This window comes from Rousettus aegyptiacus, unplaced genomic scaffold (genome assembly GCF_014176215.1).
Source record: "Rousettus aegyptiacus isolate mRouAeg1 unplaced genomic scaffold, mRouAeg1.p scaffold_m13_p_3, whole genome shotgun sequence".
Taxonomy (NCBI): Eukaryota; Metazoa; Chordata; class Mammalia; order Chiroptera; family Pteropodidae; genus Rousettus; species Rousettus aegyptiacus.
In genome coordinates this window covers 37652381-37677684 of record NW_023416306.1, presented here as the reverse complement: position 1 = coordinate 37677684, position 25304 = coordinate 37652381, and the positions used below count along the sequence as shown (strand labels likewise).

Sequence of the window (25304 nt, the reverse complement as noted above, 5' to 3'; positions counted from 1 at the left end):
TGAATTTTGTTTGCAACCTGTCAGCTTGTCTCATCCCAGCCCATGACCCATGCAAGAAACAAGACAGCTTTTAGGAGCTTTGTTGTTCTTTCTTACTCCACCATTTCTTCGAAAACTTACCTAGCCTCCTCACATACCGGAAATACTGTAGTCCATATTTGGTTGGGGTCTGGCAGTTTCTGGGCCTGTCTTTCATGGGAAGTCTCAGTGGATAAACCCCACTTACTCTGAAACCTGAGAGGCCCCTTTCTTATTAATGTCGCCCTGTGTTCTTATAATTCAGTTTTTTTTGTTGATTATAGAAATGTGTCTTCTTTGTAAGTTTCTTTGAGTGAGGATCAGCATTTATTCTTAAGCATCTAATCTCAAATACCGGTCTACCACTTTGTAGAAATGTAATTCAGGTTGATTAGATCAGTAGTTCTAAACCTCCCAGTTGTGTTTTCCCCTTTTGTGGTAAACCTTGGAGGATGCAAGCCCTATGAGTTCCTTCAGGTTGCAAGCATCCTTATGGGATACTTAAGACTCTCGCCCTTTCTTTTTCCAGTAAGAACCTATATCAGATTGCAGATGCATGAAGATGACATCAGTATGTTGACAAACTTGATTCCATTCTAATCATATACTTACATATATATGTACACGTACCCATGTATACTTACATGCACACACATGCATATATTTCTATGAGTCACTGGGTTATACCTCTACATCTCTCTCAAATTCGCCCTCCTCTTCCCTCTCTAGCACCTCCTCCAGTCCTAGACACCAGTATCTTTCCCAGGACCGCTCCTTCCCCGCCGAAGTTCTATTACCTGGCAGGCCTGCTTAAGCTCATGCTAACAGCACTAGTAAAGCAGGGACACCAAAAGTGATGACAACTCAGCTTTGATGATCTGATTCAGAATTTTGCTATTTTAATTTTAGAACACAAATAAGGTTTCTATTATATACTTAGTGTTGTTTTTATTCTTAATTACCAAGGGTGGAGGTAGGCAGCATAATTTTTTCTGAAGTCTTTTTAAAAGTTTTATTTTGACTCTGACTCCCATCTCACACAGAACTTTTCGAAGATCTCCTAGGAGGTTTTTAGAACGTGTGTCATCTCATCGCTGCTCTTCAGAGGCACTTAAAATAAAAACCAGATTTCACCAAGGCCTGCTGGACCCTGCACGGCCCCGCCCCACTCTCCTTTCAGCGCTGTCCCGTCATGCTGTGCCTCCACAGCTGGCACCCAACTTTCTATTCCCCCCAGTATCACTGCAAGTTTTCTCCTCCTTCGGGGCCTGTGCATGTGCCATTTCTCTGTCTGTAGCATTCTTCTCCTGGCTGTTCAAACGATAGGCTCCTGATGTCAGTCTTAATGTCATCTCTTTGAAGAGGCCATTCCTGACCACCCTGTCCCTAGTCTTCAGTGTTAGCATCCTGTTTGTCTCCTTTGTACCACACTGCTATCTGTACTTATTTTTTTTATTAATTTTTTTAATAATAACATAGTTAACTTTATTTTTATGTCCTAGTACTATAACTAGTGCTCTATGAGGGCAGGGTCTTCATTTATTCTTTTAATTATGTTTCAAGTCAGTGCTTAGGGCCCAGCAAACTGCCTGGCACATAGTTGGGACTCTGTTCATCAATTGCTGCTGTTCAGTTATCTACAGGGGGTACATGCTGTGCTCCCTTACCCCATTAGTCCTGACACCTCACTCACTTTAGAGTTATTTGTCAAGTTCCAGTGAAGAAGGGGTTGCAAGTCTAGCCTTGCTAAGTCTGTCACTCTAGCTCAAGGTTTTGCATGAGTTCTACATATAAGGAGAAAGAGCAGAACTTTGAAAAAGGGCACTGAGCCTAGAGGGCAGGTAGATGCCTAGAATAAGCTCTCTGAAACGTGTGAATCTGGACAGAGTGGCTTTTGCCCAGAATCCAAGGCTTGAGGAAGTGCTCACTGACCTCTTTCAATGGAAGGCCAAGAGGAGACATCTGCAGCAGCTCTCAGGGCCTGCTGCTGCCTGGGTTGGGTGGGGTTGCTAGTATAAAGGCTTGACCTTTGTCTTCTAGGGCAAATTCCAGACATAAGCATGAAAGGTAGCCTGCCACTTCACATAGTTACCTCATTTAATCTTTATGACAATCCGGTAGGACAAATATCTTTATCTCCGTTTTACAGGTATGAAAATTGAGGCCTCGAGGGGTTAACTTGTCAGCATATAGTTAATAAGTACTGGGGTTGAGATTTGAAACCAGAGTACTCTCACTGTAGAGCCTATAATTATTCCATTCCATCTCCTTCCCTCCGGACCCCACAGAACTGTAAAACTGGTGCCTTATCCACTTTGCGTCCCCAGTGACTAGCACATTGCCAGCAGAGTAGCCATTTAGCTATACTTATAGGATTCCACTGACATCACAACACAATACTTTGCTTGCAAAGTCAGTTATTCTTCAGATAGAGGAGTGAAACCTCGTTTTTCTATTTACCAACTAGTAATGAAAGTATTTCTGCAGAATCCGCTCCACCTCCAGTGGTCTGGCTGCCTCTGTCAAGTCCACTAATGGCCTTTCTGACCCACTCTCCATTCCCAGGGGCAAAAAGGCCATAGGTGTCTGTTTTAGCAAACGTTGTCAGTGGCTCAAAGGTCTGTGACATGACATTTTATTAATCCTGTGCTCCTGGATGCTGTCTTGTACACACCAGGTTGTGGGATCTTCTGCATCTACTTCCCTATGTCCTGGTTGCTTACAAACCAAAAGACTAGCAAGATAATATACACTATTGACTGTGTTAGCAGAGAACTGTCTTGTGATGGGATGTGTACGTGTGTTTATGTGTGCGCGCACATGCAAAGAGAGAGACAGAAGTACCACAAAAGTCATACAGATAGTTGGAGTTATTTTTGTTTTCATTCATTTATTCAGTAAACACTTACTAGACTGTCGTACATTACAAAGTGCAGGATGTCCTTCCAGCAATAGTTCGTATTAAATAGCAAATGTGTACCACTGAGCTATTGTTCTTCGTTTTTAATAAAATAGTGATTGATCGAGTGGTATTCACCTTGTTTCTCAGTGTGGTGAGTGAAAGTATTTTTTCTTCCAATCCATTTTCAGCATGCTGCTATTACCGCACCATTTAGCTCGATGCCAAATTGCAGTTGGCTCCATTCAGTTCTGTTTACCCGAGTAGCACTATAATGATTAAATGTCACCGGGTACACCGAGTATACAAAAGTAATTAACCTAAAAGGACATGTTAGAATAAGGGTCAACAACCTCTTTAGCCCATAGTGCCTCTGGCAGGACTAAGTATTGACTGAGGTATTGCTGGCAAGGCGGGGGTGTGGGTGAGGGGTGGGGAGGATGGAAGAGGGAAAAGTCAGAGAAGCGGAGCTACAGAGCAGCACTCAGAGTTGCTTGAGGATGGCAAGTAGACGGCCTCTGAAATATTTTCTGTAGTCCCCTTATAATTTAGCTCTCTGGCCTATAAACATTTGAGGGGAGCAGGGAGATTTGACCATGACCTGACTCCCCTTTCAGCATTTCAGCCCTGGTTAGTAGAATGCTGTTTCCTGGTTAGACCAGCTAATCTTGTCACATGCTTGGTGAATCAACCTGTTCTTCCCATGTTTTATACATTTTGTCAAACCATTGCATCTTTAGATCTAGTTGTCGAATGACAACTGCTGCTTGAAATCATTTCTTTGGAACGATTTGAAATTATGTCTGTTAAGTATCTGTGTCTTATTGTCTCATTTGTTTTCATTCCTCAGTATACAAACGTCTCAGTTAAACTGACATTAATGCTTTAGATTGCTTTACATACTAAAAATTTACATAAAGATAGTCATCTATGATTTTAAAATGAACCAATGTAAAGCTCTTTAAAAAAAAAAAAGTCTTCTATCTGCCCTATATGTGGGCTTTTCTTTTGTCACCTATGTAGTAGTGACTTACTATCTAGAAAAAAAAATGTTAGTACGGAGAGGTTTTTTTCGTTACCGCATACCTCCCCTTGAGGGATAAACATTTCCAGGAGATCCCCAGGGATCCATGTTCTCTAAATGAGCGGCCATGGAAAAACTGCTGAAGCTGCATTCTGCGTGTGGTGGTATGTCAGGCAGGATTCATTTAAATCCTACCTTCAGTGGTCAGACTTGAATAAGATTTGTCTCTTCCTTGTCACAAATAGCTGATGAGTACATGATGAAAGACGACGAGGAAGAGGGATAGCCAGTTGAAAACTGTCTTCCTTATGCTGAAGATTTATCTCTTTTAGGATAAAGAAGAAGAATTGGTGTCCTTGATGCATTTCTTCAATAATTTCCTTCCATGACCACACAGAGGTCAAGCCTGGTGCTGACCTTGAGGGAGGAGGCCTGTGCCTTTGATTGGTGGAGAAGTAAACAGGGAAAAGGCACCACCTTTAACCCTTTCCTCTCTAGCACCATTCTGACCTTTGTTTCAGTTTTATTTTTTGTACTGCTGCTGCTTAATATCTTTTCACCATAGTTCTAAAAATTGTTTTGCCACTATCTCATTTTCAGAATCACTTTTTTTTTTTTTTTTAACTGAGGCAACCCTTGGTTGACCTCACAGATTGCAAGGACTTTGTCAGTTTACAATCCCTTATTTATTTTATTTATTTCTTTTAACACCTACAGCACCTGGTCTTCCTAGGTGATTCTCATCCAAGTACTGACCAGGCCCAACCCTGCTTAGCTTCCGAGATCAGATGGAATCGGGCTCGTTCAAGGTAGCATGGCCATAGACCTCAAAATAACTTTTGAAGGCTGTCTTCTTCCTTTGGTGTGCCTACATACAGCCACCTACATATACCACACATACACACAGCTATTCTTCTGACTAACACAGTCATTATATTGAGTGCTAAGAATACAAAGAAATAAGGTACAGTAAGTACATGCCTTTTAAGAATGTATAATCTCTAGTCTCAACATAATGAAAATAATACAGGAACAAGGAAGACAAATGCATAAACATTGATGCATGAGCAGATTGAGCTTCGTACTCGTTCATTTGTTCAGCAGCTGTTAATTGAGGCACCAAACCTAGTACTGGATTTTCATGTGATGAAACCAGGCATGGTCCTTGCCTTCCTGGAACTTCTAATCAAGTTGAAGAGACAAGCAAATAATCAAAATAATGGATGCAATACATATGCTAGGAAGTAAAAAGGGGGCTATGATAGAGATTTCCAGGAAGCATCTTAAGATAGCATCACTGACAAGACCTTTCTGAGAAGGTGGCACTTAAACTGAAACATAAAAGGTGAAAAGATACTAGCCACTCAGAGTCACAGGAAGAGAGTTCTTGGCAGAAACCCTGCACTGAGGGATGAAAGAGTATGGGGTGTCCAGCACTCTGAGAGAATTTAAACTGAGAGTGGCGAAGGTAGGCAGTAGCCACATCAGGCCTGTGCTTCTGTGAAGTGCTAGATGCTTCTATAAATGGGTGTTGATTCTTATTGTGAATTCAAGAACTTTTAGACCTGCATCGTCTGTTGTGGTAGCCACAAGTGATATGTCGCTATTTAACACCAAATATGTAGCCAGTCCAAATTGAGGTGCACTATAACTAAATGTAAAGTACACCAGATTTTCAAGATGTAGTACTAAAAAGGGAAAATAATGTAAAATAGCTCATTAATAATTTTTATGTTGATTACATGTTGACATGATATTTTTGGATACATTGAGTTAAATGTATGATTAAAATTCATTTTACCTGTTTATTTTTAATTTTTAAAAACCTGGCTACTAGAAAATTTTTAAATAGATATGTAATTCACATTATATTTGTCAGTTTCATTCTAGAATACAACTGACTTTAATATTTTAATAAGGGACCTAAGACCAAATTGGCTAAATGATCACTGAAAAGTATTTCACCCTTTCAGGGTGTGGTATGAAAAAGACTTGGAGTTTTTAAGGATTAGCAACCTTAAAACTGTTAGGCAGCCTACCTTTAAATTGATATACCATCATTTTCTTCTCTGTGTCTGCTGAATTACCCTCCGATATTATATAGAGTATATTTGCATACATAATATACAATATATATGAGACTCTGTGGAGTTAACACTCTTTGGAAGAAAAAAAATGTTTAGCCTTTCAGATAGATTAAAACAGTTTACTGGAAAAAATAACAACATGAAAAGACTTTTTCCAATAAATTTTAATAGTTACTAAATGAGGATTCTGGTCCATTAAGACATAGCTCGCCAAGTCTTAAAGCTGAGTCACTTTATTTTCTCAGAGCAGCTATCCCACTTCAGCTTCTTTCAAAGCAGCTGTTAGAAGTACGTTAACATTTTGTTTCAAGAGCAGAGCACAGTACAAGAGTAAGTCTAAAGCCAGTAAACCTTCCCAGAAAATTCAGGAAGGAGATTTTTGCCAGCATGCTCACCTTTGTTTTTAGGACAAACTCATGTACTAATTACTATTTGTCAGTGAGACTTAGTAACATTGGTTATAAGGCAATGGGTGAATGAATTATTTAGGATATATTTTATAGGTGCTATACAGAGAAAAGGAATCCCAGAAGAAGGTGATGGGTGAATGTAACTATAATTTCCATAGCGTCTGCATACCACATTTATAGAATCTGAACGAATGAGGAAAGAGATTTCTTGCTGGAGAACAAGTACACTTAGGACTGTTAGTTTAGGTCTTGCATACCTTGAAGAAGTCCATTGGATTGAAGAGCATGCATGTCTTGGGGATGATGATTAGATAGTTTAAAAGATGTAAGTGACTTCTGTGTAATATTTGTGTGCACTTGGAAATTTTTTTTTCAGTTTCTGGAAGACCGTTAATACTCTGCCATCTCTAATGATCAGGAGAGAGATTACTTGACTAATTTAGCTTAGGCTTGGGCTCTCCTTCCCATCAGTGGTCAGGGGATGTACTTGTCCCCTCTTGTTTTCCCAGTTGCTTCCTCATGTGACCCACAGTTTGAATCACACATAGTCAGTGGCTTTGAAGAGAGGAAGTTGAGCTTCCTACACAAGAATTATACCTATATCTTTGGTGTCAAAGCATGTTATAACAGCTCAGCTCACCAGCTAAAGTAACTATTTAATGAAATTTCTGGGGCGGAGCCAACAGCTTTATTCCAGGAAGAGGAAATAACAATCAAGAAACTCCAAGAGGACATTAAGATAATGTTCTAATTTAAAATCAGTTTTATTGATACCTTATAAATTATTACAGCATTTCATCCTGACCAAGTATTACATAATGCTGAGGTGATGGAAACAAAACATGAATGACTGAATATTGAAGTGTTATATATTCTACTGCATGAAGGAAAAAAAAAAATGTAGGACTTTTGTATTCTAAGTAACACGAATTATAGGTGCTTGCTGGAGGGCAAGCTATATATTTCATTCATCTTTGTATTTCTGTACTTAGCGGGTATTCAGTAAATACTTAGTGAGTGCGTAAGTGGACTAAGATTGTATGATGGTTTCTACATTAGCCAAGGGGCAATAATAGCTCTTCACAGTGCAAGGTACTGTACTCCACAATATGCACTCTCCTGTAATCCTCACAGCAACGTTCTGAGGAAATACTCCTGTTATCCTCATTTTACCCAGTGGGAGGTGGAAACTTGGTGATTCTGTTAACTTGTCTATGATCATACAGCAAGCAAATGATCCAGGCTGGTCTTGAACCTGGGGCTGTCTGACTCAAGTACCTATAGCATGATCATTGTGCACACTAGTCATTTCTTTGTCAGTTGTTAATCATTCCTCTGTCACTTCCTCTGGTTTGTTAAAATTTTGATTGTCTACAAAAGAAATTTATCTTAAACCAAGCTTCTCTTGCCAGAAGAGAAGCTGAAAAACAAATACAGCAACAGAACATTTTAAAGAACATGTTGTTCATGAAATGTTATAAAGGTGAAACATTTATTGAGAACAGACTCATTACTTTATAGAGAGATTATATTAAATCTTGTTTTAACAAGGGCAAGTCTTCAGAAAGTTCCAGTAATTTTTGAAGGTGAATTTTGATTTATGTTAATTTGAAAAACAAGTTCTCTGAGGGTTATATACAGATTGGATTTTTAATGACTTCCTTAATCAAGCCGGTTATTTAAAAAAATTTTACTGTAATGAGCAGTAAGCTGACACCAGTGACTGGCTTAGAGCTCTACCATATTCAGGTATTTCACCACTAGCATGCTATAAATTTTAAGCTAATTTACATAAATCTGCTTGTGTTATGAGTCAGTATGTAAGACGTGCATTTTGACCAAATAATTTTTATTTTAAAGTTCTTATATTTAATTTTTACTAGTTGAGGATTATATTTTCCATCTCTCTTGGTTATTTCCTTATAAATAAGATAATAAATTTTAAAATGTTTTATCAGTTAAAAAAGCTATGAACAGAGGTAAATAAACATTTTATATAATACCGTACAATAAAATCTCAAAAATTCACTGGGATATGGTACTTGTTAGTTTGGTATACGTAAGTTTATTCAGGATGTTCCTTTTAAGGACTTCAGAACTCGTTGAAAGTATTTCATAATTGAAATGCTCTGAGGACCAGTGATTGTAGTTAATGCTGATGACTCATGATTATAGGATTTCTCCTGAAAACCAGAACTCTGCTCAGGAGGTGGAGTGGGCTGAGTCCCTGCTGATCTCCAACAGTACCTTTGCCTTTCTGAGTTCAAGAAAGTCACCAGTATTTGTTTCTGCTGAGGAAATGATGATTGAGGACTTTGGTTATGGCATGATAAAGGGTCTACAGGGCTCTTGAGCTTGCTATCTCCATCCTCATCACCCCACCCACTTCCATAAACAAACTCCCCCTGAATTGTTTCTGACCAGAACTAATTCCTGTACTGAATGAACTACAGGTAGAGTCGCAGAATAATTTATCTTCTAACTTGGGCTGGGTTTGAGAGTGAAGAGAGCCCTGGACAACGGTGTAGAGTGGGAATAAACCAGGACTAGCCAGATTTTTATAGTGCCCTCTACCTATCCTTATCCCCTATATCTGTCTGAAAATTGATTTACCCTTCTGTGCCAAGTATATGGGATGTTTGAGGCCATAGCTGATGAGCAAACAAATGGTAATTGATCATGTTTTCCACTCAACCTTTAGCAAGCATATTCTTTCTGGCTGAAATCTTGTAAGCAGATAGGGAGGTCTGAGCACTGCACCTATGCAAATGGAAAGCAGAACTAGCTTGATGTACATTTGATATCAAATTATAAAGTCCAATGTTGAGGTGGTATTCCTAGTCCTGCCTGCAGTACTTAACCAAAACCTTATTGTGATCGTCGAAAGATATGTTTTGGATAATAGCAGCCTGTCAAAACCTTATCATTATGGACCATCTGTATATCTATGCTGAGAGATAGTGCTACACAAATGCCTAGAATAGTCCTTATGTGAGGCTTAAAATAGAAGATCTATACTAGCTCTGTAGTAAATAGAGTGCAGTACACAGTCATAGTGCTGAGTTACTGTTTCTGAGGGCTCAGTTATCTGGCTGGGACTGTGTCTTATACCTTATTTGGATTCTTTCACTTAGCCTTAAAAGCAGCCCGCTTGAAGGAATGGTAGGGTGTTGTTGACTACAGATTAATTGAGCCTGGGCGACATCTCCAAGGCTACCTACCCATTAAGTGGAAGAATCTAGACGTAAACCCAGGCAGTCCAACTCTGGAGAGATGCTCTTGCCTGCTAGTAAAATCTGCTACTAGTTATTAAAGTTATCTAATTATTACAATACTGCTCCTTTTTTGGAGGAGAGGAAGGTGTATAGAGAACTCTTTCTCATACCTGGTCTTCTTTGATCTGGAGCTGGCAAAGGAGGAAAGATAAAGTGGCAGGGCCATCCATTTAGATTGCCGGAGGTGTCAGTTTTCCAGCTGACTTGGTCAAATAGGTATAGTAAAGTCTAGGCTGGATTTCAAACTAGGATCTAGGATTTTTCTTATTTTGGGATAACATGATTTATAATGTTAGGAATAACTGTCATAAAGCTTATCTTTCCATGTAATAAGACTTGTAAACTTTATTTTTTCCTTGGTTTCTCCTTGTTTGTTTCCCTCCTCTTTTTCTTTAATTAAACTTATACCTCTGTATTTTAAAAATACAGCACTTTTTTTAAAAAGTTAACTCTAGGTTATTACTTTATTTTTCAGAGCTTTTTTAGTAAACATTTATATTTAAGGTATTTGCCCTCTTTGGATTGGCCACTGCTTGTGATTGTAACTCTCTGTTCATAATATATTTGCTGGTATGTTTACATGATCAAACTAATGAGAAAAGATATATGTTTATTGTTTCTAAGTTTGTAGATTTATAGTCATGATGCAGCTCTAGTAAGCTAGGGAAATATCTAACCAGCTAAGCTACTAAAGTAACAATAAAGAAATGAAATAAGCTTTTCTTATAAAGGCATGACTTCATCAGTATTTATGTAATTCCTCCTCTTCGCATGTCCAGCTAAGGTCCAAGTGGTCTTCCCGGTGGTAGAATGGTGGACTTGTCAGATGCATCATAAGAGTCCATGCCAAGTTCAATTTGATTCCAGAGCAATTATGTTATTAAAACATTGTTTATTGCCACAGTAACCATTGTTTAGCTTAACCTTTAAATGCTAGTGATAATTAACTTCTTTATCATTCTACCAGGAAACTCCAATGTATAACTCTGTTCTATAGTAAAATTCACAAATAAGATACTGCTCACAGAGCCTGAAACAGCCGTTTAAAAAAAAAAATTAAAGCTGTTTGTACGTGTGTCCCAATAAAGAAGCATAAAAGGCTAAAGCAGTACCATTTAGTATTAATTTTTAAGACAGTATTTCATTGTTTAAAAATGCGTTTTTCCTTTTAAACAAATAACTTTCAATAGAGTGTGTCAGAATCAAAAGGCTCAGATAGTTGTTAATCATATACACATATACATTCAGGGTTTTTTTTTTTTTCTTATAAAATATCAAATTACTGGGACAAAGGCATCTGGAAGTAGGTAAAGGAGTAAAGTAAAGGTAAAGAAAGGGCAGAGTTCCTGAGTTGCCTGTTCCAAGGGGCGTCTCTACTCAGATCTTACTCTAGTGAATGGTTTCCTGTGGAGCTGTTTAGCCTAGAGACCCTCAGAAAGGGATTATATCCCATGAGTTTTGAATAAGATGATGGAATGATGACAAGTGAATGTTGAGTTATCTGTGTTCGCAAACATTTCTGCGCAGTTCTATGTTGGTAACTTTGTCGGGTGCTTTGCCTCCACCCCCTTCCTGGGAACCTACAGCCTGGTCTGAGAAGTGGCCTTGCAAACAAATAGCCATAAATTGATTGTGAGTGCTCTACTCATTGGGTGAATATAATATTAAGAGAACAAAGAGGAATGAGTGATTAATTCTGCCTGACCGTGTCTGAAGGAGCTTTGAAAGGTGATATTAGAGCTGGCTTTTAAGAATGAGGAGATTTCAAAAGGGAGATACTGAGGGAAAGGGCATTCTTATAAGCCAGGAAAAAAGGCTACAGATGGAATGAAAATAAACAGAGCACTGGGGAACAAGCTCATTGTGCTGAGACAAGGCCAAAACTCTGGATTGGGGCATGGGGTGAAAGGCTTTAGAAAATAGCTATACTCAGTCTACAGCCATGCCACCCTGAACAAGCCTGATCCCATCTGATCTCGGAAGCTAAGCAAGGTCAGGTCTGCTTAGTACTTGGATGGGAGACAACCTAGGAAGACCAGGTGCTATAGGCATAAAAAATGAAAAATAAGGGATTGTAAACTGACAAGGTCCTTGCAGTCTGTGAGGTCAACCAAGGGTCGCTTTGCCATAAAAAAAAAAAAAAAAACTATACTCAGAAATTTGGGCTAGGTTGTTTTTTTTTTTTTTTTTTTTTCCTGGCATTAAATATGGTAGGTAATAGCTCACAGATGATGTTTGTGTGCGTGATTTCAGTGGAGTGATGATTTTAAAAACCTGATTGCATTGGGTTGTGGTAGGAAAGCAAAGCAGAGCATTGAACCAAGTCTTATGGCTTTGGGGTGAGAACTAGAACTCAGTGAAGTTATATGAAAGTCAAGAATTAGAAGTTTGGCTTCTAATATTTTGCTTCAGTCTTCAGCCTTACTAAACAATGCCTGCCATCTATTCTGCTTAAGGGTGAATGTTTGAGTAGGAATAGTTACAAAGTTCAGTGCATACATTTGGGGTATTCATATAAAACCTTGAAAGGACTGGAAGAAATATCCAGTCCCTCCCTATCAATGGGAATCCACTCACTGGTCATTCTTAACTTTCTCCTCCAAACTCCCACCCTCCACCCCTACCTTTAGAGCTGGCGGCAGAGTGCCATCACTGTAGCTCACCACTAGGGGGTGATCTCTTGGTAGCTATACCAACCCCTGGTGGGGAAAAGTTTATTGGTTTTCCTCTTAACAACATGCTTTGACAATTTAGCCACAAAAACATATGTGGCATTATGGTTCAGTGTAAGTAAAATGGAATGTAGAGCCAAAAGTTCTGGCTATCACACTGCCTGCCACCCATAGTTAATTAAAAAGCCCTTGGAAATTTTGTGTGTCATTATAAATGTTAATTATTACTAACAGACTTAGATAAAGAGAAAAAAAGCACAAGGGTATTAATTTCATATAAGATGAATAAATTATAAATGAAGGAGAGCTTTACTTAACAGTTTTCTGAAATGATTTGGATGCCAGGCAAAGATATTCTGGTGGTGATTCTTTGTTCTTCCTAGAACTTTTTTATTTTTATTTTTATTTATTTATTTTTTAATCCAAGTATTCTTACCTCTGCCCTCCAAGATCATCCCTTTCCTCCCCACAGGCTGGATTAATTTAGCTCTTGGATTCTTGCCCTGGTGCCCCACTGAGGGACTTGGCTCCTCAAGCCTTTACAATCCACTCAGCAGGTTAGCCCTGCACTCAGCCCTGCTCCCTCTCTTGTACCACACCTTTATGTAGAGTTTCTGTTTGGTCTTTCTGAAACTGAATCCTAAGGTTATTTACAGTTTTCATAAATGTTTTCTTCATTTCTGCATCCATGGTTTTAAGCTCTCATACCCATCTAAATGTACCTAGTAACCACCTGGCCTTAACGGCAGACAGACTCATTCTCTGGCTTCTTGTCACCAGTGTTTGTTTTCTGTGTATGAGACACTTCCAGCTGAGAGCTCTTTGGAAAAGGAGAGATAATAGGTATAGCTTGAACCCATACAGATCACCTCTGATCATGATCCCAAGAGGGTGGGACTACCTTTCTCCATTCTCTGTTCCTAACAGATTTCTGAGTTTCCAGAGATAAAAAGAAGCAGGCTCATGATAACTCTAGAAGTCAGGAATAAAGTACATTTTTATAGGTGTGAGTTTTTGTGGGTTGTTTTTGTTTTACCTGCCACTCTGCATCTTCCAGGCCCTTTAAGATTCAAGACTAAGCAAATTCTGTAAATACGACCTTTGTGTCACATGGTCACCATTTTGGGGTGCTTGAATCCCCAAAGAGTACCTCTCCCCTTTTTTCCATTGAAGAATTACTAATTACCTTTCAAGCTGGACTCCAAATTATTCAATTTCACTGTAGAGTCTTGAAATACTAGCTTCCCATTAACCAGCAATCTTGAAAAAAAATAGCCCTCCTTTTTTTCTTTCCTTATTTCTCTCGTATCAGCTACCTTTCTCAACTCTCTAAAAGTGCTTCAACAATATAATATAAATATCTCCTTTAGACCAAACCTGTTCCGTCTTTTGGGTTTGCATTATTTCCTACCTTCCTTTTTATTCCTCTGCCTCCTCTGTCCCATCTCTGTTTCCTCTGTCACGTTCTTTCCTTTTTTTCTCCATTCCTTTTCCATTTTTTTCTCCTTATTTTTCTCTTGTACCTCTGTTTTGTTCTTCCTTTCACCTCCTTCCCTTTCTCCTGTCTTCCCTTAACAGCTTTGCAGATGTATACTAATTAACACAAAGTAGATGAAGTCTCAAATGATTAAAAATCACACTGTTAAATGGCTCATCATTTCTCAACCCTGCTTCCCTGTCTCATTTCAGAGCTCTTCAGTATCCCCATCAGCCAGCTTCCGAGGTGCTGAGAAGCACAGGAACTCTACAGACTACTCTTCTGATAGCAAAAAGCAGAAAACTGAAGAAAAGGAAATTGCAACTCGTTATGTATGTTCATTCACCTTTGCTGTGGGGGAAGTCAGTTTACCTTGCTTTTTATCAATAGCCATTTTACCCTTTGACTATTACCAATGAAAACTAAAATAGAGGGTAACAACATCCTTGGGAAAAATTTTTTTTATTGCAGTTATAGCCATGTTTTAATTGGCTAACCAAAGTTCTGTGTGTATGCAGGTAAGTGCATACGTGAACAAGAATAGAGTGCTCTGTCTGGCAACTAATAGAAGATTTGGGTGTTTCATGTTAGTCTGTAGATTTGTTTCCCTCCATATATTTCACGGTGGCTGAATTTCTTGTGGTCAGCTAGAAATGTTAAGAAAAAATGTAAAATCATAGAAATTCTGTTAAAATGTCTAGATGAACTCCTGTACTGAGAAATATAACAAGTTTTGTGGAATATGGCTTGCAGAGATTTTCCTGTCATGGCTTGATGGTCATTTTTCTTCAGTGACTAGTCCTTAGGTAACATAATAAAGGGAGCAAGTTAGATGGGACTGGTACATGGAGGCAAGCAGTCCTCAAGCCTGCAAGATAGCAGGCTTCAAAGAAACCCTGAAAATTAAAATTTTCATGTGAAACCTTCCAACTTTAAAATTGTAGCTACTTACCAATTGTTTTTAAACTGTAAAATGGAATCATCATATTACCTACCTCAGAATTTCATCACGAGGATTAAAGAACTTAGTATAAGTATATTGTAGACTGTTTAGTACTGTTTGGTGCAGTTCATTTTTATGAGACATGAGGAATTAGTCTGAACTTATCTAGGGTAAATCTAGCCTTTTTTTTTTCTTTTGGCTGGGGGAAGAAATAATACTTCTTATTTGTCAATGCAGGACAGTGATGGTGAGAAGAGTGATGACAACTTGGTGGTTGACGTTTCCAATGAGGTATATCTATGGCTCATTTAACTTCCTGTTCTTACCCAGATCTAACAATGACTAGTGTCCTAACAATTACTATCCACAATGTGTTCTTAATTTCTAAAAGGACGTTACCTGAAAATTTTATATATTACCAATTTTACATGTTACTGATCCTTTTGTTATTGCTCTTCTTTTTAACGATGCACAAGTGTGTTTTGCTGCCAACCATGAATGTACACTAGACATTTGTGGTTAGCCTACAAATCTCACAAGTGACTTGCAAACGTGTAGAATTTTGTTTTTGTTTTAAATAAATACTAAAATTTTGTAATATTTTCTTTGACCTAGATATTGTATATTTTCTTCAGTGATTCAGTGAGACACCTATTCCAGGGCATTTGGTACTTCTAAGCTGTTAAATAGTTTTGGTTAGAAACACCCTTACCCAAGTACTCCAGCATTGTGAATGCACTATGCTATATTGATATCTGAGATGTTCCTTTGTAGGATCCATCTTCCCCTCGAGGGACCCCAGCACATTCCCCAAGGGAGAATGGCCTGGACAAGACTCGGCTGCTCAAGAAGGATGCCCCAATCAGCCCAGCCTCAATCGCATCCTCCAGCAGCACTCCTTCCTCCAAATCCAAAGAACTTAGCCTTGTAAGCAGTTCTTTACCATCTTCTCAGTGTTGTTTGTTTCGGGGTGGATGGCTTTGATTTTTTTTTTAATTTTGTATTTTTTACATTTTTCTATAAGATTTTTATTTCCAAATGTATGTATATTGTTCAGTATTCAAGTTTAATCGACAAAAATCTTTCTGGAACACGTGGGTTTACTGACTTATCAGTGATGGGTGTTTGTTTTGTGAGTCCTTTTGCAAGGCTAGGGGAAGGGATATAGGGAAATTGACTGAAACATGTCTTAGTGGAGATGAAGAAATACACACTTAGGTTACAGAGATGATTTTGTCACCTGTGGTTTATGGTAAATTTAGTCTTTGGCTTGGGCGTGATTTTGTTGCTGGCTTTGTTTGAATTACCAAGCTATATATTACTGCAATAATTTTCCCTTGCTATCTAAAAAGTAATCTATCATTTACCTTGACTCACACCACAAATCACAAATGCAAAATGAAACTGCTTGCAAGTCAGGATAATCTCCCTATCACCCCTTCTGTGACTGTGTAATTAATTGCATTTTTGTGTGGTGTGTCTTCCTTTTTCCTCACGAGTTATTTCCTTAACAAATTCAATTTTTAAATAACCTTTTGAATTCACAGCTAAAGGAAAGAAAATTTGTCAGTTTATCTGCAAATTAGGAGTATATGTCTGACAGAGGGCTAGATTAAGTTTTCCTTTGTTTTCTTTTAACCTTTTGGTCTTCTTTTAATAGTAACTCCTCTGTGCTGATGATGTATAGGACAGTTCAGGCTTGGATCTTTACTAATGGGACCTGTTAACCAGGAAGCCTGTTATAACTTGAGCAATCCACAAGAAGCCCAATTCAAACCACTTAGTCTTAAATCAAAGTCACCAGCCAGCGGGAGTCATAGTCAGGATGCATGATTTGTCAGCCTCCGTCTGACTCTAACCAGTTTCCTGGAAATGGTCTACTCTACCTTCAATTTAGCTTCAGTATATGTCCTCCCGAACATTGGTTTTGTGGTCTCAGGGAACTCTTTTTTTTTTTATAGATCTTTTTAACTAGTGAAAATAAAGGCCCAAGCTGAAGAACCTTTTCCATTCCCCCCCCCCTTTTTTTAACCTTTTTAAATTTAAAGTATCTTTGTTATTAAACATTGTTTTTAAACATCATCATTAAAACTGTTCTAATTGCCAGTGTATTTTATTACATTTCTTGTTAGAATGAAAAATCTACTACTCCTGTTTCAAAGTCTAATACCCCTACTCCGCGAACTGATGCACCCACCCCAGGCAGTAATTCTACTCCTGGACTGAGGCCTGTACCTGGAAAACCGCCAGGCGTTGACCCCTTGGGTTAGTAAGAAAAACATTTTTCTACATCTTTATGTTGCTGGTTTTTAAAGAACGTAAAATGGTTTAAAGAATGCCCTTCATTAACAACATTAATAAGCAGCATTGAATGGCTGTTTCACAGTTATTTAACCCAAACCAAACACCTGGCACGTATCATGTCTGGCACATTGTGGTGTTCAATAAAATAAGGTGGACGAATGAACCTTGATGAAGGCTTAAATGAATTTTAAGAATATTAAAATAAGCTTATTCCAACCATTAATCCTATTTTTTAATATACGTCAGAATGTCTTATGTCATCATTGTTTCCCATGTTCTTGGTTTTGATTTCTTCCACTTTGGTCTGTAGCCTCAAGCCTAAGGACCCCAATGGCAGTTCCTTGTCCATATCCAACCCCGTTTGGGATTGTGCCCCACGCTGGCATGAATGGGGAGCTGACCAGCCCTGGAGCTGCCTACGCTGGACTGCACAACATCTCCCCGCAGATGAGCGCAGCGGCCGCAGCCGCTGCTGCGGCGGCCGCCTACGGGAGATCACCAGTGGTGTGTTTGTGGGTTTTTACAAAATAAGAATATTTCAGAGTGCAGAAGATTGTCATACATATTCTTTTAATGAGGTTTTTATAATTCTAGTTATTTATAGTATATATTTATAAACCGTATAAACTATATATGTATGTAATTATGTATGAGATCCATTTTCTTTAGTAAGGTGAGGAAATTTCTTTTTAACTTAGTGTTTCATTAAGAGAATTTTAAACATACAAAAGTGTAGCAAATAGTATAATAATATAGTGAATACTATTTCGATCATGAGCATGAATAATTATTAGTATATTTTTATGTATGTTCTACTCCCAATTATGTTACCATTAAATCATAAGCATCCTATCATTTTATCAATAAATATTTTTGTGTATATTTCTAAAATCTTATTTTTAATGGATCTAGTCTCCTCGGTTTTAGAAAATATATTGAGTAGGATAAAATAAGTGAATGTAACTGTGTCTGTTTTTATTGTTTTGCTTGGGATAACTTTTAGGTTGGATTTGATCCACACCATCACATGCGCGTGCCAGCAATACCTCCAAATCTGACAGGCATTCCAGGAGGAAAACCGTGAGTACCTCTGCCCTGTGCTCTGTGTGTGCCAGGCCCTGGGGCCCTTGCTGGCCGTTTAGACTTTGAGCACTGCTAGAAAATATGAGGGAGTTCCACAGCTTGTATTTTTTTCCTTGCAACGTATTTTCCATTTTCTCTTAGCACAGGAAAGCGGTAATGAGGTGGGGTTTTGTGTTTTCAATTTAAAATCTTGAGCTTCTAATATGGAAATGCAAATTGCTGAGGCATCTTCAGCAGTCAGGTTTTCTCTACGTCTGTTAACTGTTTTCAAGGCAATTCTTTTGTTGCCTTGAAAAAAAAAGTCTTATATGCAAACTTAGATGCTCAAAATTTGAGCATGTTGGGAAAAGACATGCCAAACTTCAAAGACTGAAAAGAAAGAAGTGTGGTTTTATGCTCTTTTGTGTTTCTGGAAAAGGTGGCTTGCTCAGTTGGCTTCCGGTCTTAGGAGCTGGGTATTTGGAGTCCAGTATTCACAGTTCCCTTGAGTCATGAAGGCAAAACACATACCAGTTGTTACACCCTCTTAACACATCCCGATCTCACCATATCTCATTCCACATCCCTCATTTCAATCTAGTGTACCTTTTGATTATTACCTATGCACAAGTTCTCTCTGCTATTTGGCTTTATCTTCCCATATACAAAGACTTGATTGTAAAATAACACTGGCTTTTCCTTTAAAATGTCAGCTTGCTTCCTCCTTTCTCTCTTTTTAGGAAGCATCCTTTCAGATCCTCCCTGCCTTATGTGTTTTTTATTCTCATTGCTCTTTCTGTTGGCATCCTCTCACTATATATGCCATACAAATGCTACTTCCCCAGTTGCTAGTGCTTCATTACCTGCCCTCTGCTTTTCAAACTCGACACTCAGGTGCTCACTTCAGCAGCACATATACCAAACTTGACCCTCAGTAGCGGCTAGGTCCCATTCTCTCTATGGCTTGCCTGCCTTGGTCCTTTCTGGATACTTTTTCTGTGGCCTGCTATCTCACTTCAAGTCTCTGTTAAAATGTCACTTATGAGCATTATGCCCTGACAACCCTATCTAAAATAGTATCCTTCCCTCCTTTTTTCCCCATCATTGTCCTATTTCTGTTCCTTGCCTTTTTCATACTTATCTAGAGCCATTATCTGACTCTCCCCACTTGAATATAAGGCCCATGATAGCAGAGCTGAAGAACTCTACTTATTCTGTTATAGAAGTAGCTCCAGTACCTAGTTCAGTACCCAGTTCAGTACTTAGTTCATAGTTCTTGATCACAGTATATACCTATTGAATGAATGAATGATCTCTCTCTTTTCTAACTTCCCATTGCTTATTTATTCACTTCTTTACACTCAGGAACTTAGTTGTCACCCTTTTGTTTCCTATGTGTCCTCTTTCTCTCTCCAAATTGCCCACCCCTCTGTATTACCATTCCTGACCTTGACTCTTCAATTCCCACTTGGTATGTCAAACTCTTGGTCCTTCCTTTTGTAACTTCTCTACAGACTCTACCCTAAACTTCCCTGTTGGATCAAAGACAATGTTTGCTCCATAGTCAAGTTGCTTAGTAAATAGTTGGCTGATTAATATGGAAGGCAAGGAAAATTAGACTTTGAGTTCCTTGAGAGGTGAGGGTATAATTGGTTATCATACAATTCTGTGTACTTACGTGTGTTCTACAAAAAGTTGTTTACTGACTGACAAGTCTTGTCGATCAAGAACTCTGATGTATTTGAAAGTGAAAGTTTGGTCTATTTCAAGCAGCAACTAACTAGTAAATTCAAAGGATTAGTCAAATAACTCAAATACCTCCAAGTTTCACATAAAGCTTTGGTGTTAGAGGGGTTCCTTTGGAAGAAGCATCATCCCGTGTACAGTTACCACAGTTACACTTAGTTATCAGCGGTTATACCTACAGCTATAGTAAAACCGCTGGAGCAGATGCAGTGGTGCTTCTCATCTCAGCTCCTGCCCAGAGGCCACAAGGGGTGAAAGTTTGTTAGATGTATTTAAAGAAGCAACGACAACCTTTGAGGTTTGGGAATTTAGGCTGATTGAACTATTGTAGAATCACAGCTGGTCTGATTCCAGTGGTGCTTTTGTATCTCAAGCTGAGCTTCCTTCCTCTCCCCAGTCTTGAGTCTTGACTCTCAGCATTATAAAGATGTTGAGATCCTTTTGTTGTTGTTGTTGTTGTTGTTGTTGTTGTTTTGTTCCTGTTGAGGGGCGGGTTGGTGGGTTTGGAGGGTGATTGAAGATTTTTGTTTCTGGGAGTGGTAGATTCACACCTAATGCAATTGACAAATGACACCAGGAGTCCCAAAGAATCCACAGGGTATGACTTCTGGAGTGAGACAGATCGAAGTTTGATTTTGACTTTTGCCAGTCAACAACTAGGAAGAGAAGGACTTTATGCAGTTTTTTAACTTTCTGAGCGTCATTCCGCTTATCTGTAAACCAGGGCTGGCACTTCCTGATGAAGGCATGAGGACGAAATAAGATAATATATGTTTAGTACCATGTTTCATACATGGTGGCTGTTCAGCCAACTAGAGCATTACTTTCTCTACAGCTTTGTCCCCAAGGTTTTATCAGTTGTTCAACCTCTTATACAATAGAATGTATTATAGGGGGCAGAAATGGGCCAAGGAGATTAGATTGAGTAAATTAGACTCCATGTTCCTATTATTGTTAAGTTTTTATATAACAGGGCATCAAGACATAAATTCACATTCACATATAGAGGTAATATACTTTCACTATAGATTTTTACAGAATGATTATAATGATGATGTTCTTCAGATAAGAGAGGGAATTTTGAAACTTTGTGTTGTGTATATATTTCCACAGAAAAACTATATATTTTTTTTTGCACTAGAACATAAATCGCCTGAAGGTCTTCCCCACCATACATATTCACAAAGTAACTGCCTTTCTCCAGAAAGACTTAAAAGAGTTGAGCATCTCTGTTCTAATTATTTTTACAAAATGAATTGCTGGATATTATCAAAAATTTTAATTAAATGCATGTTCCAAACTAATGAATAGAATAGCATTTATTTGATAATTCATATTGGATCCTCTTGTCTATTCTGGTGAATTAGCAAGGGTTCCACTCAATATGTAATTGGAATGACAACATAGTTTAATTTCAGCATAAGCCCAAAATGGACTTTGTTCCTCACCTTCCAGCTTTTCCAACCACTTATTATGGAATCATTGATGAATCAAGGAATCCTTGGGTTAGAACCAATTTAGAAATTACCCTGATCATTTCACCTTATTCTTTTAGAGCCCTTGTTCTCCTGCCCCCAGAATTGTTTTTCCACTTTCCACTCATTAGTGAAATCCTTTCATTCTCTAAAATCCATCTCTAGTACTGTCTCTCATGAAACATAAGCCTTATCATTTTCTTTTTGACCACAAAACTTCATACTTCACATCTTCCACATGGTGTTATAGTCACTTACGTAATTTTCTCATCACATTTCCTAGGTTATAAGCAATTTATGGGCAAGGCCAGTGCCTTACCTGATTCTGTATTCTTAGCATGGTACATGAGAATGTGTGGATAGGAAGTACCTACTGAAGCATTTAATTGGGTAGAAAAAGAATAGCTCTTCAAGCCTGAGTTTCTCTGATTCCTAGAAAGGTTGGCTTTTATTACCTATTTTAGTCCTTTCTCCTATGTACACATCAAAGAGTTTGTTGAAATCTGATAATAAGTGCATACTAGAGCTTTATTTTTTTCTGGTTTGAGTATCTTACATGTATTTGTAACAAACAGGAGGCCACATTATTTACTTAATACAAGTAGGCGCTTGAAATTCTTAAGGGAGTTTTAGGAACATAGTAGGTGTTCACAGAGTGGTTGTGGTTGAGTCAAAGAATGTCCTACTAAAAACCTTGAAAACAATTGTATCTGGTTTCTTAACTATTTCTTTGGGCGCCTTAAAAACCACTTAGTGACTCTAGAGGAGAAAAGGAATGTCTTTTCAAGTAAATTATCATTAAGAATGTATAATACTATCTAAACTTGGAGTAACCTTTCTTTCCCTTCCTTTAAAATGTAGTCTTCATGACCTCTTAATTGCTAAATCAATTAGCCTTTTTTGGTCGTCATCCCTCAGAATCTCAGCCTTTCTCTACAAGCATTACTATCTTCCCCTCCTTGCCTGAGTTTACATCTGGCTCTCTCTTGAGGGGACCCCTCCACCTGCAGCCTTCTAAGGGGTACCCTTTTGTTTATTTCACACCCATGATTCTCAGGGCCAGTGGCAAGAGTGATAAAAGCTGTGTCTCCCCTAGCCCCTTGTTCTCCAGTCTCTTCTAGAATTGAACTCCTACTTTTTTATGACAACTTTTCAGGCTCTTGACATTAGACTCTACTGTTCTTCCACCTTGGGGAAATTTTCCCAATTTATTAAAGACTTGACACTGCCTTAAGGTCTTCCTCCCCACAGAAACCGCCATCATTCTGGGTGACTCTAGTGTTCACAAGGTCAGCTACCCAGTAACCTTGTCTTGGGGCTTGGTCCACATCACCTCTGGACAACTTCTGCCCTTCTCACCTTTATTTACCTACTTACAGACACAAAAAAGACCTTACCGTCACCCCTCACTGTGTCACCTTAGAAATTCAGATGTCCCATCCAATACAACTTGCTATACCTTCACCCAGACAGAGAGATTTTTTGAATTGCAAATCTGTTCCTAGCCCTCTCACAATCTCTTGACCCCTAGCCACTGGCTTCTGCCCCAGATACTGCACTAGCCTCCTGACTAGTTTCCCTTCTGTCATTCTACCACTTATAATCCATGCTTCACCCAGCAACTAGAATGATCCTTTATTACTGAACCATGTCATGCCCCTGCACAAAAGTCTTCAGCGACTTCCTGTTCTACTCAAAATGATATCCACACTCCTCATCGCAACCTGCGAATCCTTTTTTAACATAGTCCCTACTTCTCCTGTCTGTCATGCTCCACCGAGCACACTCTGGCCTTCCTACTTGGTTCTGCTTGAAGAACTAGACATTTACTCTTCTCGGTGCCAGGGCCCTGTCCTTCCTTCAAGTCTTAGCTCATAATGCCACCTCTGTACATCTTTAGTCTCTTATTTGAGCGTGTGTATAAATGAAATAAGTAAGTGTATGTGTACGTATGTGGTATATAGGAGAGAGATGGCATTTAACCACCATCGAGTTGACTTATTTACCTGCTTACATGGTATCTATTTTTCCTTCTAGGGTATCAGCTTTGAGGATAGGGACTTTGTCTATCCTCTTCACCTCTGAGTCCCCCAGCACCTGATGGTACCTGGCTCATATTAGGCATTTAATAAATATTTTCTGACTAAATGGATAATAAGCATTCTGTTTCAACCTGGCCTTCAGTTTGCCATACTCTTCATCCTCATAGCATTGTCCTCTCTTTGCCTAGGAAGTTAACAGCCATTCTTTATATTGCAGCCCCATTGCCATTTTCCCTGTCCCTCTCACTCTGTCAGATTCCCAGAGAATTGTGGCATGTGCACTGTTCATTGCATTGACTAGCTGACATTTTTATATTTATTTATGTGAATATCTTACTAATGAATCTGCCTCTCGGCCCACGTGCTGCCCTCCCTTTTCCCTGAGCTATAACTATTCTCTCCTGATTATCTACCTCCCTAACCGTTCTTGCTCGCAATTCCTTAAACATAAACACTCTCTTTATTTATTCTGCATTTATACTACTCATGGCATACTCTGCTCCAGGATTATTCTTTCTTCTTCTTAGCTTTAACTATCACTTCTTTGTCAATGACTAGACCTTGTTCTGTCTTACCTGACTTTTCTCCTGAATCACAGTTCTCATCTTCTGGTTGAGCTGTTTGGGTTCCCCTACACCCTCAAGTTTAAGAAAACCAAATCATTTACGTCCTGATATGAATACCCTTCAGTTATACTTCTCTGCCACTTTTTGCTTTTACTGAGGTCTACCTAGTCATCTGGGTTGCAAGTCTTGGAGTCCTCTTAGTACCTCTCTCTCTCAGGTCACACATCCAGTGTCTCTCCAAGTCTATTTGACCAAAGAAATACCCTACATCTCTTGTCTCCCTGGCTTTCCACCTCCTTCCCCCTCAGCAAGTCTGACATGCTTCTTTTCTTCTACAACCTAGTTCTGAGTCTTTCTCTATAGTCTGTAGAGAAAGAGAAAGCCATCTGCTGTCTGGTGCCCGCATCCCCCATAGACACATGCATGCTTCATCCTTTATGGGGCCCCTCAGTAATGGGCCTGAATTTTGATGAATATGACTAGCCTGTAGATTTTTTCATTAAGTAACTATAAACTATTTTAATTTGATTGTAAAACTTCTCCAGTTTGGCCCACACTTCTATCCTTTGTGTACCCACAAATGCTCTTTCCTAAACTTCTCTCATAAATAGAGCATGTTCTAAAACTTCATGCCAAAACAGAGTGACATCATTTCCTAAGGGGCTGTTGCCTGTGATACCCTAAAGACAGGCGTAGCTTCTCCCACCTACCACTGACATCTCTTGCTTCTGGATGTAATATAATAGCCTCACTCATCTGCTCCCTGACTTTAGTGCCCTAAGAGTAGTAGAGATATCTGTTGAAGGATATTCTCTGACTTAAGTTGCATTTCAGATAAATGCTTCAAAACTGGAGGGTTTTCCCTGGAAATGAATTGGAGATGAATCTGTTGATAAGTACAGTTGGGCCTTTGGGGCAGTTAAACAGGATATTTTTTTTTGGTTCGAATTCCATTTTTGAATTACTAGAATTTGTTATTGTCAAGTCTGATAAGATTTTTTTTTTTTTCGGTGGCATCATCATTTCACCATCTAGATCTGGTGACTCCTTAAAGCTTCATAACTTCATAATTTTGGCTTACTGATCTCTGTTAGTAAGTTACTTTATTGGAGTGAAGTGATCTGTCTATAGGTAAAAATCTCATCGTGGCCTTCTGTATCGCTCAAAGTAGAAGGTAGTGCAAATTTGCGGAATGCCCAGAAGGAGTAGGTACTATACTGGACATTGGCTCACTTGTTTAATTCTCTATGAAGTATAAGTAGCATTCTCTCCATTTTAAAGATGTTAAAGGTTCAGAGAAGCTA

General features: G+C 38.7%; 1 protein-coding gene and 2 pseudogenes across 10 annotated transcripts in view; 2 read left to right on the top strand and 1 right to left on the bottom strand.

Moving 5' to 3' along the window:
• Positions 1–25304, top strand: part of LOC107503951 (transducin-like enhancer protein 4) — a 135755-nt gene that overhangs the window by 102497 nt on the left and 7954 nt on the right. For all 10 annotated transcript variants that reach the window (XM_016132798.2, XM_036218318.1, XM_016132795.2 and 7 more), the window contains 6 exons: positions 14075–14194; positions 15043–15096; positions 15580–15732; positions 16938–17070; positions 17420–17613; positions 18113–18189. In XM_016132798.2, coding sequence (XP_015988284.1) covers positions 14075–14194; positions 15043–15096; positions 15580–15732; positions 16938–17070; positions 17420–17613; positions 18113–18189 — 731 coding nt within the window. The remainder of the gene's footprint in view (positions 1–14074; positions 14195–15042; positions 15097–15579; positions 15733–16937; positions 17071–17419; positions 17614–18112; positions 18190–25304) is intronic.
• Positions 4650–4767, bottom strand: LOC118601294 (annotated as a pseudogene).
• On the top strand, positions 11646–11764 carry LOC118600559 (annotated as a pseudogene).